The sequence below is a fragment of the Amia ocellicauda genome, chromosome 18 (genome assembly GCF_036373705.1).
Source record: "Amia ocellicauda isolate fAmiCal2 chromosome 18, fAmiCal2.hap1, whole genome shotgun sequence".
Classification (NCBI taxonomy): Eukaryota; Metazoa; Chordata; class Actinopteri; order Amiiformes; family Amiidae; genus Amia; species Amia ocellicauda.
Genome location: NC_089867.1, coordinates 23,817,836 through 23,833,782, shown reverse-complemented (window position 1 = coordinate 23,833,782; position 15,947 = coordinate 23,817,836). Strand labels below are relative to the sequence as shown.

Sequence of the window (15,947 nt, the reverse complement as noted above, 5' to 3'; positions counted from 1 at the left end):
ACAATGCATCATGCAATCACAAGCTACAAAAACAACAACCAGTGTGTTAAACTGCACAAATTACAATCTAAATAAAATGCGTTAAAAATTGGTTTCAAAATAAAGGCGACAGAAAATCCCATGCACTTCCCCTTTAACGAAACTGGGGTCTGTGTCACATGGGGCCTTGCGCTATTGGCCGATCTCCTAATATTTCAGATTGGACTGGGATGCTAACTTCCAGACGAAGGCTTTCACGGGGGGGTTTGCAATCTGCGCTGCTCTGCCCTTCTGCCTGCCTCGCCATCCAAGGAAATGAAAAGCAAACTGGCTGCGAATAGTAGCTGCTTTGTCCTGCCTGTGTGATTTCTCACCTCCTGTTTAAAAATCTACATAATACCTGCTTTGTAAAATTGGACTTTCCTGACACTCTCACAGTTAATTATGGCCAACAAGATGGATTTTATTGGACTGTCACCAACTGTATGGAGCTTTCTGACTCGCTCCGCTTTCTGAGCTCTCTCTTTCTCAATTTCACATATAGTGAAATTAAAATCCGGTTCATTAATATCTCATAGGTTGTTCGCACCAGTTTGCCTTGCTTTTAAACACATGCAGGTTTGCTCAATTTAACATCTTAACGAGCAATCGGATCCTAATTACTGAGAGAATTGAATGGGACCCTATTCAAACAGGAGGGGGGCTGAACAAAAACAAAATATTGTCCTTCAAAAACAAAAAACAAAAAAACACAGGAAGACCTGTGAAAAGTACAGAGTGTAAACATTATTGATTTGTTCATTTTTAGTTACAATCAGAGTCCTTTGCCTTAAATCTTTCAATCTCCTCTAGGTACCAAAGACAACCACAGGAACAAGCGTTTGCTTCACTGCCTCCTGTCACCCCAAGGCCAGTGACACTGTGGGAGAACAATACGCACATGCCTCCATCTAGAGGGATGTTCTGCAGGAGCTGAAATAATGCTGGGGTTGAATTTAACCTCTACGACTGGGCTCATAAATGCACTGGAAGACACAGCTATTGCACATATTTCATTTTAAATAACGGTGACTATTCAGGCGGGGAAACAAAGCACACTCAAACTATAATCCATAATCAATGACAGGACTTCAGTGCCGAAGGTTCATACAGCCCTGAGACCTCATTAAGTAAACCTCCTTCATCACACACTGAGTTAGACAAGACAAGTGAAGAGGGACTCACCATAAACTTCTGGCTTTGGAAAAGGACTTGTCGACTCTGCAAGGGAAACAAAAACACAACGGTTAACTTCAAGCTTGTAAATGCACAACCACACTGTCGAGCCTCGTATTACAGTGACATTAAAAAATAAAAAGCCTGAATGAAGGAGGAAACAAAAAACGACTTAAGAAAACAGAAGAGAAGATACTCTGGTTCGGTGATAAATAACCGAGGGCCAGATCTGTTCAGCTGGGCCGCCCAGCACTCCATGGAAGAGTCGCCCAACTCCAGACTCTGACCTCGGTGCCGCTTCCTTCCTACCTGCCGAGAAGCTAATTTCCGTCGGAGGAGCTCTCACTTCATCCCCTGGTTTTCAGCCAGTGTGCCTGCCGGTTTGGTGCCTATTATACAGAGTGCTACCCATAGTGCCCTGCCTCACAACCGCACACTGACAGGATGCGTCCCCTGCCCCCCACAGACCGGACTCTACCTGTCTGCACCGCACCGCTCAGGCAATCTGTCCCCTGGCATCCTGAAGGGACCGTTTCCAAGGCTACGCTAAGAAGAATGCACAAAAGGGATAATCGCCAAGGTGTTTTGAAATCCATTTTCTCCCCTCTAAGTAACATAACGACCATTCCCCCCAGTCACTTATTATTCGGCCGCGAATCCTTCCGCACATCATTTCCACCGAGCCGAGGGGGAAGACTGTTAAGCCCGACACAATGCCGTCAGTCAGAGGACAATGCAGCTGCCCCCCAACCATGTCACCTCTCTTTGCAAAGCGTGCGGGAGAGAAAAATAAATAAATAATACATTTTAAAGGCCGTCCATCTAGGAGAGCGACTAATCTATTTTTTATTTCCAAGACAGGAAGACTAACCTGAACCCTCTGCTTTGCCTCACTGTGCAGTAGGTGCCCGAGAGCAACGTGCTCCAGCTCCACGTGTGATCTCAAGAAAAATCACCTTTCCTTAAATCTTTTATCTTGTCTATATAAGGAAATGCTTGGGTTCTGTGCACTGAGGGCTGTGATCACAACGATGCATCTATTTTTACATCAGACTAACACCGCACACTGCGTCGAGAGTCGAGAGAGGACAGTAGGGATGCCCGAAGAACAAGTGGCAAAACCATGACACTCCAAACACCATTAACACAATAACATTATCAGTATGAGGCTTGTGAAGGACATACACAGTGCCCAGTTGCGGTGTAGATATACGTGCTGAAGCCCCTGTGTGCTGAACTCCTGTTTCCAGTGAGCGGATGGAAACACTGTACTCGAGGTGCTCACAGGGCAGGGCTTTTCATTGAGTTGCATTTTCCAAGTCTCGGTGGATATGATCGTGAACCAAAGTGGGCCTGAATGCCACGTTAAACAGAATCAACAACAAATCATCCCTTCGGGGCAACCACAGCCAATACAGAGGTGTGTGATTTGTTTTATTTGCTTTGGATTCATGCAGTTTTCATGTCCCCGGTGTCCTCATCATTAGTGCCGACCGCGGTGGATCGGCGATGCTGAGCAGAGAGGCAGTCCAAGGGGGACGGAGGCTGGGCGTGATTAGCGCTCTAATGGGGCTGTATGATAACACAGGAGCTGACAGTAGCTCACTATTAACAATTACGTGCTACCTGATAGACGCACCGCAGGACGCACTTGGACTGCTGCGACGCGCTGCCTGGAATACTAAGGAGGTAAAGTTTGCCCCCGAAGATGAGATCAGCAGACGCCACTTAGGTTTCTAATGAATTGCGGATCCATTAAACTCCATCGCTGCTCTGTGCTGCCTCTCGGATGGAGTCAGATTCAGGGCAGGTGTGTATCCAGATGTATTCCAGATTCTGCACAAGATGACAATTTTCTGGGGTGAAATATAACTGCTCCCACAGTGGGTATACAGATGTGTGCGCAGATTGTTTAATGTATTGAATATATATTTTGAGATGGCATTTCTTCAATGTATCCATTTGGTGCTTCTGAAAATATTGTAATGATCTGTATAATCTGTATAATGTTCTCATTTTTAAGCTACAGTAAGAATATTTGGAGATTCTTCTCAATAACCTTTGATACAGATATCGGAGCGTTTAAAAGCAGGCTACAAGATACAATCCATCACTGAAGTTAGATCCCCCCTGCAGTCGAGTCATTAGTTTCTCGGACGAGATGGAGACGATTCTGACACACATTGCAAAACCATAGAAAAACCGCAGGTGGTAGGACACGGTGATTGCGCAAGTCTCACGGCAGCTGCGAGCGACAGAGTAAATGATCATGGATGTTTCCAAACTGCCCTCCGCTAATTCAGTCTAAAAACATGAAGGCCAAGAGACGCAGGGCTGGTGCTCTTGGCGCTATGGGATTGCATCTCCCCCGCCCCCCCCGCAATGGCGTAGCCCGAGCAGAAAACTCGAATGCCGATCGGCTCAGAGGCCTGGCTCCAGATAACGGGCTGAGGCCACATGAACTCTTCCGTCTTCAGTCACATGAGAACATGAGGAAAATGACATCTGACCCCTCTTGCTTTTTTGCCTGCCGGTACGTTATTGATGAAGATTAGACCCTCAAAGGCGTGTCTGAAGGATTCCAGGGAAACAGCTTCCAGACAGTGGCAGCATACTGGGTTTGCAAATAGCATTAATTCTGTGCAAAGCAATGCATGCTACGTTCTGTGTTTAATACACACTTTGTGTCAGTGTGTTCTCGGTTTCTAGTTAAAGCAGTTATTTGTGTTTGTGTTAAATATCTCCGTTCCTCTCAGGATGAAGTGCTTTCAATCCAATTATCACCATCTCTCTTGATCAAGCGGTCAAGCCCACGTGGAAATTGCAAAATCTAAATTGCATCAGAAAAAAAAGAGACTAAATTAGAAAGAAAACTCCACTGTGTTTTCATTATACCAAACACCCACAGCCAGAAAAGGTATGAAACCCCATTACCAGCCCAGGAATCATTTGCTGGCTGGATAAGCAGCCACACTGGGAGGGCTGCAGCTCGGGATCCTTATCATTACACACTTAGAAAATGCATTTAAATGAAAGGGAGCTTTATGCTTCGCTTCTTCAGCATTACCAATAACACAGAAAACAGCGCAATACATATCAATGACATGAACGCCAACGGCAGCTCGCCCTGATTATTGGTATATTTTTCAGCGCTCAGAGGTGCTGAGTGGCCTTATTAGAGTTTACCGAGACACAGAGGCCATTGAAATTCAGACTGCATTGACCCTGTTTGCTGGTCCGTAGCTGCTTCGGTGAGAAGGCGCTCTGTCCTCTCTGAGGGTCCGCTCCCCCACTCGGGCTGGGTGTGTGTTTGTGAAGTTGAGTGTCGATTTCCACAGTCCAGGGAGCACAGAGTCTAAACCCTCGCCCTCCTACACAGCCAAGCATGCACTCCATCTGGCCTCACGGCTTCTTCAAAATGACTCTGCAGCGCACGTAGCAGCCTGGGCTCACGCTGAAGGACGGGAATTCAAGAAACCTGGCATTAAGTGCACTCGTTTGCAGCTGTAAAGAAATGTAGGGTGCTACTCTGCACACACAGATGTAACTGGTTTTGCCGGTTGTTTTGAGGGGCCTTTCAAACCCCAGACACTTTTAAAACAGACCCAGGTGGAACACGTTGTCATGAAGGAAGCCTGACTGGTAACAGATGCAAACCTATTGACAGTATCTTGTCTGTTTGTTTAAATCAAAGGAGATGCCTAGGTATATATATCTGTAAACCAAGGGAATCAATTATCATCCCCCGAGGCAGATGAGTGTGCGAAGATCTGTGGAGAGTCTCCTCTCTGGTAGCTTGGCAACTAATGGACGGAGCTGTTTGATATTAATTTCCTACTGCCTTAGGTTTCTTGTGACAATTCGGCCTTAACGGACCACATTCAATCACTGGGGGCAGAGGACGCAGTAAAGACGTCCACTTCAGGATAGTGTGATCAGCTCAAAATGTTAGTAATCAGGAGTGCACAAATAAGATAGATCACAGATGGAAACCATGTTTGTTCAGAGGAAACTGCTTTGCTTTGCCAGAAAGCTGAGGAGCACTGTAGCCAATTCTGTACCAACTCCAGAAAAGAGAGAGAGGGAGAGAGAGATCGCCTGCAGGCAGTAGATGGCACTGTGTAGCTGAATACACAACATGGCACGGTGAAAACTTGGCCGCATTTTGTAAGGGGTGACAGATTGGATATGCTTTGCCTATCTGTAACAACAGCCGATCGTTCTAAATAAATAACAGCTTTCTGCAGTCGATCCAAAGCGACAGTTGCCAGTTCATTTATTGATATATATTTTTTTTACTATTTATCTTGCTTGAAAATGCAGGAACTCTAACGTGATACTGTAATTCACTCTGATCTAATGTTTGATGTCCTTCCTATACATCTCACCACAATCCCGATTAAGTGACTGCCTGCTGAGCATATACTTTCTGTGCCAAGAAACTATTCCAACAAAAACAAGCTAATGACAAAGCTGCCACCAGCTGATAGGGAAAACGTTCAGTAGAGAAACACATTCCAGACAAAAAGCAGAAAATCCCCTGCCACCTTGTGGCACCCACAGCCCCAGCAAATGCCCAGCCGATGTGCCCCGCCGGTGGGGAGATCTGATCTGAACTGGCGATTGCTGAACGGCAGTGCTTCCAAACGTGTTCTGAGCCCAGGTGCTGCCTGAGACACCTGCCCGACTCGATTTGCATAAAGTCATCAGTAACCAGGTCTCCCTCGTTTAATTTGCTTAAATGAACTCTGCAACCGAGGCTGATTTGCATTTAAAGTAATGGGTATTTTAAAAGCGAGCATTCAGTCCATTAAAATGATTTTCTGGGATTCACTGAGTGCAATATGGGAATTAAATATACAACGTCTGTCCTCGTGAGCTGTAAAGAGACATTGTCTTTCCCCAGCAGGACACATGGAAACTGCTGGCACACCTGCTCTGCCACACCACCTGCGCCTCTCAAGTCAGAGCCAGTCTGCACTAACAGAGCCAGACAAACCCTGCTGCTCCACACATTGTGCGTTTGGGATCGGGTTCAGGCCTGAGTGATTAACCCTGCAGCCTCTCACCTCTGAAAGACAGGACACTCAACCAGGGCCAAACATACAGCTTTTTTTGGAGGATTATTCAGTTTCTGTGAAAACACTTCTGTGAAAAAGGGCTTTTTCACACACTACAATTCCGTTCCCGTTTTTTGAAAAGTGAACTTTTAGATATTTACGGAACTTGCGAGCTCCCTTTCGGCACGTCTTTCCTCTTTCTCAGAAAACTGCAGAGACTCTGTGAACAGAAACCAGCCCCAGAAGCAGGGACACACAAGCGGCTGGGGATTTCCTCCATACATCATGTCTGTCTTGCACGTCGGGCTTCCTGTGTGTGGCAAGACCCCCTCGGCCTCTGGAGTCCAATGTCACTCAGTGGCCCATTAGGCTGAGGCACCGACCCATTGCCATTGAATCAGAAGTGGATTGAGTCTTGAACAAAGTCAGCCCCTCTATACTCTAATTATTTTTCGGAAACAACCTGCCTATTATGGTCTGGTGTTTGCAAAACTACAGAGGAACACAGCTGAGCTCATGTTGTTGTTATGATCAGATCAGTACTGAAGAAAGGGAAAGCAAGGGAAAGCAAGAACTAGGTAAAGCAAATAAATGCATAGGGAAATATGCAGAGAGTTATGATTCCTCCTATGGATGTCCAATAGGTGTCCACTGCCCTGCCGGGTACAACTAACAAACACTGTGGGATGAGTTGCCGGAGCAATATGACATCATCTCTCAGTTAAAGCTTTTGCAGGTGATGACTAATGAATTCCCAGCTTCAAAGCCGGGCTAATTACCTAATCATGCTGAACGGTGCTAATGATATGGTCAAAAGGAAAACAATTTCATCCACAAATTATTAATACTGAATTATTATACTATCCTGAATATAATATAATCCTGAACCCCACGCCGGCCCGCCACATTAATCCAGCGTTTGTTCGCAATTTTTGAAAATGTCAAGGCTCTTCAGAGCAGCGTGATGCATTTTAAAGACCTCTATATTTTCCCCCGTAAGCAGGATGTAAACATGGGCTATTCTAGTAACTCTGTCATAAAATAGAGCTGTACGAAGTGCAAGTGCCACAGAGCTGACAAAGAGCCTTCCGTTCATGCTAACGAGCCGCCCCCGTCCCCCTTCATAGCCGGACCGGTCACATGGCACTGAACCTGGAAACAATGAGGATTCTCAGCTCTGGAGCAGGCCTGGCCCAGCTCCCATGGCCCGCAACGGCTCCTGAGTTTGCGGCTTTGCTTCAGTCCGCAGAAAAACAGCCACCATGTTCTTCCTCGAAACCCGGATTCATTCATCCCACCTCAACTGGGTGTCTTTGCAGGAAATACAAAGACTTAAGCAACTGACCACAGACGGATAACACACAAGCCTAGCAGACAACCCAACAGATCATTTTAATCCTCGATTTAAAGTTATATCATGCAGTACTACTACAGTACAGTAGTCAAAATCAATTTAGACAGCATTGACATTTAAGGCTCAAAGATCAACATTTACTCAGCGTTTAATCTGACTTTTACATGATATAATTGTGACATTCACTTCAACACATGCAGGGTCATGCGGGGTTGCTTTAGCATAGAAAATATTGTACACTTTAGCCGGTAAGTGAGAGAGGATGTAATTACAGTAACGCAGGCTCTCTTGAAACAAGGCCACTCCGCCATTCCTTCTTCTCCCTGGCATCGTTATATTTATACTCAAAGCACCAGGACAATATCTGGGAAGGTCAAATACATAAACACACTGACACGGTGACGACTGGAACAGCCCCACTGTTGAAGAGACTGGACCGCCCTGCCGTGGACAGTGAGGGATTATAGGTGTCATTGACCTCTGTGGCCCCTCGTTGCTCCAGCCCTCATGTGTTAACCCGAAATGTGTACCTTATTGTGTAATAGTGAGGAGCAGCTTCCGTTAATATGTATGGGCGGTAACTTCCCATCGCCTGGTCTCTCCTCCCCTCGTGGGGGCCTCGGCCTCATGGGGTCACAGGTGGGCTTCATTTCAGGTCACCCAGGGGAAAAAAGGGGTTCTAGACCTGATGAGATCTTTGGCATGTCAGGTGTCCTATATGCGCTGCACACACTTTATAATCATCTGTGAGAATATGTGAGACACACCTTGTTTGATTTATGTTTTCTGCACCGACTGCAATTAACATTGATTTAACAAACATTCACCTTGTAGTACTATGTATGATATACCAGCGTCTTAATTAAGTAATGGTAATAAATATTGACAAAAAAAAATAATCTATACATACTCGCATGGGCCAATATCTTACATCTGTCTTCATTGACAATCTGTGATCTACGACAGCATGTATTTGCTGCAACTCAGTTCACACTGGAGTAACATAATAGGTAGTCTTTTCTTTAATTAAACATAATAGGATCATTAATAGATTGACTGTATGCTTACTATAAACAGCCTGTAATTGATGCTTCAATCATCTGGATGGGGAAATGTAGTGCATCTCTTTCAACCACACCACTTCAGAGTATGAAAAGGTTTATGTGACTTCTAAGTAACACTGAGCCCTGAATCTATAGATTCCTGAAGTAGGAATGTAAAGAAATACCAATATTAGTATAAAAATTAAATTAACATACAAAGAAGTCTGTGTCAGCTGGTGTAGAAGTCTGACCAGGATCGGTCTGTGTGCTGAGATAGCATCAGCAGACACGGTTGAGTTTGTTTGTTTTCTTCTCTCTCCCAAACAAGAAGAGATCCAGTTCTTCTCTGGATGGTATTTTACAGGGATTGTGTATTTGTGTCTTTTCCAAGATGTTATCCCTCCTGTATAGAGACACGCAGTGCCGTGGTTGTAAACTCAGAGCGACTGCTATAACACTGAAAGAATGGCAGAGCTCCTTCCATTAATCCCACTACTGCTAGCAACCGGCATCGATACGGGCTGATAAACAAAATCCTCTTGGTCTGGTGGATGTATCGTGCTGTACCGGCCTGACCTCACAACGACTGATCACAGGTTTGCGTCACCCACCTCAAAACACAGGGAGACTTTAGAGGCCAACTCTGTGGTGAATCACAAACGTGTTTTAATTAAAATTGCATTAAAAAAGCATATTACTTTGTTCAAAGCGCTTTACACATGTACCCTGAATGCAGTTATCTGATACTCATTTTGGCATGCTTAAATTGTTCATGTTTATTTATTCATTTTTAATGTGCACTTAGTATCCTGTCAAAAACGTTAATTATGAATCTGCAAGGATTCTGAATAATATATCCACTCTTGAGCTCTTCAAAAACAAGAACCCTTGTACTTCCTGTAACTAAAGACCTCTTTTGCTTATATGAACCTGGAGTTACTACTACTGTCTTACTCCAATGTTAGGCTCACAGCAATCCAGGAGCTGATCTATTAACTCAGCTAAGCAAAAGCACAGTTAGGAACAGTGTTACGGGGATGAAGTATTTCTAAATGGACACCACCCCCAAAAAACTCCTCCTGTACAGTTAGTTGTGCTTCCCACAGTCACATAGAAAAGATCTCTAATAGTGTGGCTGCAAGGGTCAGCTCAGAAGTAAAAGGAAAAAACGAAAGTGGATGTGACTTGAGGTATGCGGAGGAAAAGAGTGAAACACAGACTGTGCAGTGTCCCCCCCCCCCACCCTCGTGAGACTGCGAGAAACACGGCTGAACTGTTCCTCGTGTGTGAGGGCTTTCTGCTCAGGAGCGGCTCCTTCACAGACCTTCCTGCGCGGCGAGATAAAGGGCCAGTGTTGGAGCGGGAGACGCAGGGTCAATTAGCGGGAGGGGCCCGCTTCTTCTCTCTGGTTATATTTGTGTTCAGCGTTAAATAACGGGGGATGAATTGAAATAAACTATCAAAACCCTGACCATGAAGGGTTTCTTTTGGGTACACCACAAACCCACAGTAAAAACAGTTTCATCCACACCCACCGACCAGCAATGCTTTTTACAACGTCTTTTCAATATATCCTCGTTTGGAAAGGTTATGCTTGTGCAAACTGCACACCAATGCTGAAATGATTTGTTTCAACAACTTTCGCAACACTCTCTCTTTTTCTTCTATGAGGAAGTCGAGGGACAATGACACCAGTGTGTTTCTGGCTGCCCGTAATCCTGTCAAAGGTGTTGAAGTGCAAACAGATGGCCGCCCCTCAGCTCAGCGATGGTGCGGACGGTGACAGATCGAGGGACGAGAGGGAAAACTGAATCGATGCATCAGGGAGAGATCCTGCCAGGAACGCTAACCGGTCCAGACATCAGAGTCGGTCGTGCTACGCTGACTGATGCTTCAGTGTCAGCAACTCTAAGGCACAACCTCCAACTGGTTACACAAGATTTTCAGCACCACTTTCTTCGCGATCACAGTGTGAACCATTTATAACAGGTGGCGAAGGTCTCTAGTGGTCCTGGTACATTTTGAGGGGCTTCTGGTCATTGCTGATGGGATCAGTCTGAGAGGGAAGCCCAATGGTCAAGGTCAGTTCAATTGATCTGCTCTGTGGGATGTCTTACCTGCTGCACTTGCCATTGTATATCCATTGCTACTCACTGCACCGAGTGATCAGAGGACTCATGGAAGCTGCCCAATGGGAGAAATCAGTAGCCGGGCACGTGAAATCACAGCCTCTCCCATTTAGGTTAATGTAAAAGTGGACTTAAAGATAGAGGGGGAAAAACGTATTATGGCAAAGCACTCTACCATAATGATGTCATTAATCTATTATTTATACGCCTGTTCCTATTGTATTAACCCTGCAAGTCCCTCCGCTGGGCTCTCAACAGAGACGATTGGATTATCATCTCACCTTAGACGAATGAACTGAGATATGCAGCGCATCTGAGAGGCTTTTAGGCACTCAGAGCATGAGATTGGTTTGCCGTACACCAGGGAGAATCGCCATCCACCCCCATCTGTGACATCAACCATAACATACTGATCTTCTGCTACATCATCCCCGTATCTGTCCGGTTCAGGGTAATCACACATCTCACTGAATTCCCCTTCCCCGCTGCAGGGGCACTTCAGAAAGTCTTTGTGGACGGCCATGCGTGTCAAGAAACCGAGATCGTGATCCTACACAAAATACTTGGAGGTGAAATCTACAATTGTGATTTCTGCGTTTCTGTGTTTAAAGATGAAGAGGAAAGGGTTAAATTAGTTTTGCCATTCAATGTGTGCTTTGCAGTCGAGTGTGCAGATATGTAAATTATGTATTGCCTCTTCACCTGCTTTTTGTATCACAGCCAGTGTCTGGACTGCCTTTCTGTCTGCGTGCCACCAGCGCCGTCTGTTCCCACCGTATCCACTCCAGCCGGTGTTGACACCACGACGCGGGTCACGGGCACAGCTGGGTGTGAGACGACCGCCGGTGTTCATGGGAAAGAGGCGGGCAGAGGGCAGGTCCTGAGGGTGGTGTGACAGGGCTGACCTGTTGGAAAATGCCTGGACTCAACCGTGACTGACAGTGGCAGAACGTTCCGTGTTCAGCACTTTCCTCGTGAGCCATCACATGACTATTGTGGAAACCTGGCGAGTGAGTGCTGGGTTCAAGGACAGACCCTTGGAGGTCCAGATACTGGTTGCTAGCTGCAGCAGGCATGGCTGTAGACACCTCACTTCCCCATGCCAGGTCCTGGTGCAACACCCACCCACACACAGTGGTCAGGAGACACTGCCTGCCGTCCACAGACCGAGCAGAACGGCTGTGAAAGGTCTTTACTCTGTTCTCCACTGCAGAGAGTCGTGGAAAAGAGAAACCCCTCATTCCACAGATAGGAGTAACTTGTGAAGAATCTCAAACACTCAGGTTTGAATTATTGAAACACACCAGCATATGGTGGTCTCTCAAGGACCCCCAGCCAAGCTCCACCACGGACTTCCAAACCAGGTCCTGTTTAAAATACACTCACCTAAAGGATTATTAGGTACACCTGTTCAATTTCTCATTAATGCAATTATCTAATCAACCAGTCACATGGCAGTTGCTTCAATGCATTTAGGGGTGTGGTCCTGGTCAAGACAATCTCCTGAACTCCAAACTGAATGTCTGAATGGGAAAGAAAGGTGATTTAAGCAATTTTGAGCGTGGCATGGTTGTTGGTGCCAGACGGGCCGGTCTGAGTATTTCACAATCTGCTCAGTTACTGGGATTTTCATGCACAACCATTTCTAGGGTTTACAAAGAATGGTGTGAAAAGGGAAAAACATCCAGTATGCGGCAGTCCTGTGGGCGAAAATGCCTTGTTGATGCTAGAGGTCAGAGGAGAATGGGCCGACTGATTCAAGCTGATAGAAGAGCAACTTTGACTGAAATAACCACTCGTTACAACCGAGGTATGCAGCAAAGCATTTGTGAAGCCACAACACGTACAACCTTGAGGCGGATGGGCTACAACAGCAGAAGACCCCACCGGGTACCACTCACCTCCACTACAAATAGGAAAAAGAGGCTACAATTTGCACAAGCTCACCAAAATTGGACAGTTGAAGACTGGAAAAATGTTGCCTGGTCTGATGAGTCTCGATTTCTGTTGAGACATTCAGATGGTAGAGTCAGAATTTGGCGTAAACAGAATGAGAACATGGATCCATCATGCCTTGTTACCACTGTGCAGCCTGGTGGTGGTGGTGTAATGGTGTGGGGGATGTTTTCTTGGCACACTTTAGGCCCCTTAGTGCCAATTGGGCATCGTTTAAATGCCACGGCCTACCTGAGCATTGTTTCTGACCATGTCCGTCCCTTTATGACCACCATGTACCCATCCTCTGATGGCTACTTCCAGCAGGATAATGCACCATGTCACAAAGGTCGAATCATTTCAAATTGGTTTCTTGAACATGACAATGAGTTCACTGTACTAAACTGGCCCCCACAGTCACCAGATCTCAACCCAATAGAGCATCTTTGGGATGTGGTGGAACGGGAGCTTCGTGCCCTGGATGTGCATCCCACAAATCTCCATCAACTGCAAGATGCTATCCTATCAATATGGGCCAACATTTCTAAAGAATGCTTTCAGCACCTTGTTGAATCAATGCCACGTAGAATTAAGGCAGTTCTGAAGGCGAAAGGGGGTCGAACACAGTATTAGTATGGTGTTCCTAATAATCCTTTAGGTGAGTGTACATGGCCTGGTTTGGTGGGGAACATTAATAGGCAAAGTTGTAAGTGCTGATCAGAAATGTCCCTGGTTTATTGTGCTTGATTTTCATTTCAAAGGTAATATTATGCATGTTGGTGCTTGGCGTAATGTAACAAACTAGAGTAAATGAGATTAAACCCATCTCTCAATCCTCAGCTGTTCTATCCCTTCACTTTTATGATGCAAAGATGTTTTGTCACTTTAATTTTTTTTAATTATTTTAGAAACTGTAGTCTGTAATACACTCCCCTTTTAGCAAAAAACCCAAACATGGTGCCAGAAACAGCTTAACAAAATTAAAAAAGGGAAAGTCATGCCAGAGTTTTGATCTTTTACGGTCCTCAAATAGAATTCATTGTACTGCGCAGTTATGCAGAGACGGAAAAAAATAAAATAAAACTAGCTAAAAGGTTTATAATGTTCTCTTATAATATAATTCACTACCATGATGCCAGCAGAGCTGCTTTAATGAAGCTGAACCACCAAATGTAGGACAAGTAATTACTGAAATCCTGCCCCAGCAAGTAAAATCCGCAATGTAACCAAAGTTAGTAGAACGAAATAAAAACGACTTCTCTGGAAACTGTAGTTTTTCTGAGAATCAGGTGTTGTGTGGGTCGGTCTGCGGAATCCCTGTCATAATCCTCTCTGAGTGGCAACCGACCGGGAGGCTTCGTTCCTCAGAGGCGCGCAGTCACCTTCGGCTCACCCTGACCTTTACAGTCGACCAATCGCGACGCTGCACACGAGCTCGGCAGGCGTTCTTGTCAGCAGCACGTGCTAGGCCCGGAGCAATCTCGAGAAACAAAACAACCCCCCCCAACACACACACAAATAAGCGCCCTGCTCTGACGCACTCTGGAATGAACCGCACTGTCTGTTTTGAAATTTGTGCTCCATTTGGATACCATGTTCTGTCATCTGTAACCTCCTTCCTCGGGGGTCTAATAAGTCACTGCAGAATGGAAAGTGGCACTAGTCTCATTACAATGCATACTGAGGCCCATTTCCCTATTTCCTGGCCTTTTTCTTCTCGTCGCCTGTATTACAGTAATGTCAATCTCTCGGATGGTGACTCAGAGCGAGAGAATGGGGTGAAAGCAATTTAGATCTCCTCCGTTTAAACGTTACACATTGTTCTCAAAGTATCTTTTCAAGTGCCGGGGTAATTAGTTATCTAGAATACAAGAAGGAACAATTACTGAGAATAAGCACGAGCACACACACAATAAGATGTGAAACTACTAAGACATCACTCTTGTTTTCTATGGGAACCATTTGATGCAATCAGATAAAATCCTTGTACAGACCCTCAAGGGTTTCTTATTATTTGATATGTTTAAACCAAAAGGTACCTGACCCCCCCCCGAAAACCTAGTTTGGCTGAAAGATGTTATTGGAACAGTTGACCGAAGGAAAGACGACTCTGGCTCATCTTATTTTCTTTCATTTACAGGTCACTGTCAGTGCGGAGCATTTAAACGTGACACATGCAATGGTTTCTACCAGAGGCTGCTTCTAGAACGAGAACTTTTCTCCTCTCCGAGCTTCATATAACAACTTGAGCTTTTGCTTTTATGATGCACAGGCGACCACAGCGGCCCCAGTCATAGAGAAACTGTCGGAAAGTGCACACTCAGGAGAGAAAAGCCACTTCCTTTTGCTCAACTCTGACCAGGAAATACCTTGCCAACACCAGAACAGCGTGCAACCTTCCTGCGGCTCCCAGGCCAACCAGCTGGCAAGGCCACACATTACGGACACCGCTGGGCTGTTCAAGTGGAACGGCTACCAGTGCCGAGTAACAGACTGTCCAAATGGGGAATCTAAGACCGACAGGGGTTTGTGTATCGGAGAGGAAGACAGCAGGGTCAAATTGAGCAGATTTAACACAGCAGCAGAAACACACACTCTGCACTGGGGAAGATGCCCCGAATAATTACATGAGTGTAAGCACATTACCTGGTCCATACTTTCCTTTTATATGTTTAAATTACATCCAACTTCATGTTGACGGCACTTAAAAATGCAATTTAAACAGAACTGGAAATGCTATTTGAAGATAGGAACAACAGGAAATTAAAATCTGTTCAATCAAGGAATAAGCACAAGAAGGAGAACAAATTCCCCTCCAAAAAGGGACAGATGAGAATGGTTTATTTAACAAGTGTTCACTTACTTATGATTTATATTTCATTATTTTTCCATTTCTGCCAGGCACTTTATACCAGCTATTTCTGGCACCTTTCGAAACATCTGTACCACTAACGAGCCGCCGTGCCAGCAAACTGAGCACGACAAACAGTCAACGCGCGTAGAGAACAAACAGCGTTACTTCTGTGAAGCTGTACATGTTTGTAATCCCGTTGATAAAAGATGGCTGTGTCTCAGTTCATTATAACATGAAGCACAAGGACGTCACAATGTCGTAGATGGAAAGACTGCTTTTAAAAACACTGCTTTATTGTAGTTATAGAAATTTAGGCTTTATCAAATGAGGAACTATAAATCACCTTTTTTTGTGTCTGATTATGAAATGTTAAGATGT

At 45.2% G+C, this 15,947-nt stretch overlaps 1 protein-coding gene across 10 annotated transcripts in view; it reads right to left on the bottom strand.

Annotated features, from left to right (window-relative positions):
• The window catches only part of rap1gapa (RAP1 GTPase activating protein a), a 150,672-nt gene that overhangs the window by 65,781 nt on the left and 68,944 nt on the right, over window positions 1-15,947 (bottom strand). For all 10 annotated transcript variants that reach the window (XM_066691538.1, XM_066691539.1, XM_066691535.1 and 7 more), the window contains one exon: window positions 1,204-1,239. Coding sequence is in view for 9 of the 10 variants with exons in the window: in XM_066691539.1 (XP_066547636.1) it covers window positions 1,204-1,239 (36 nt within the window). In the remaining variant the exon portion in view is untranslated. The remainder of the gene's footprint in view (window positions 1-1,203; window positions 1,240-15,947) is intronic.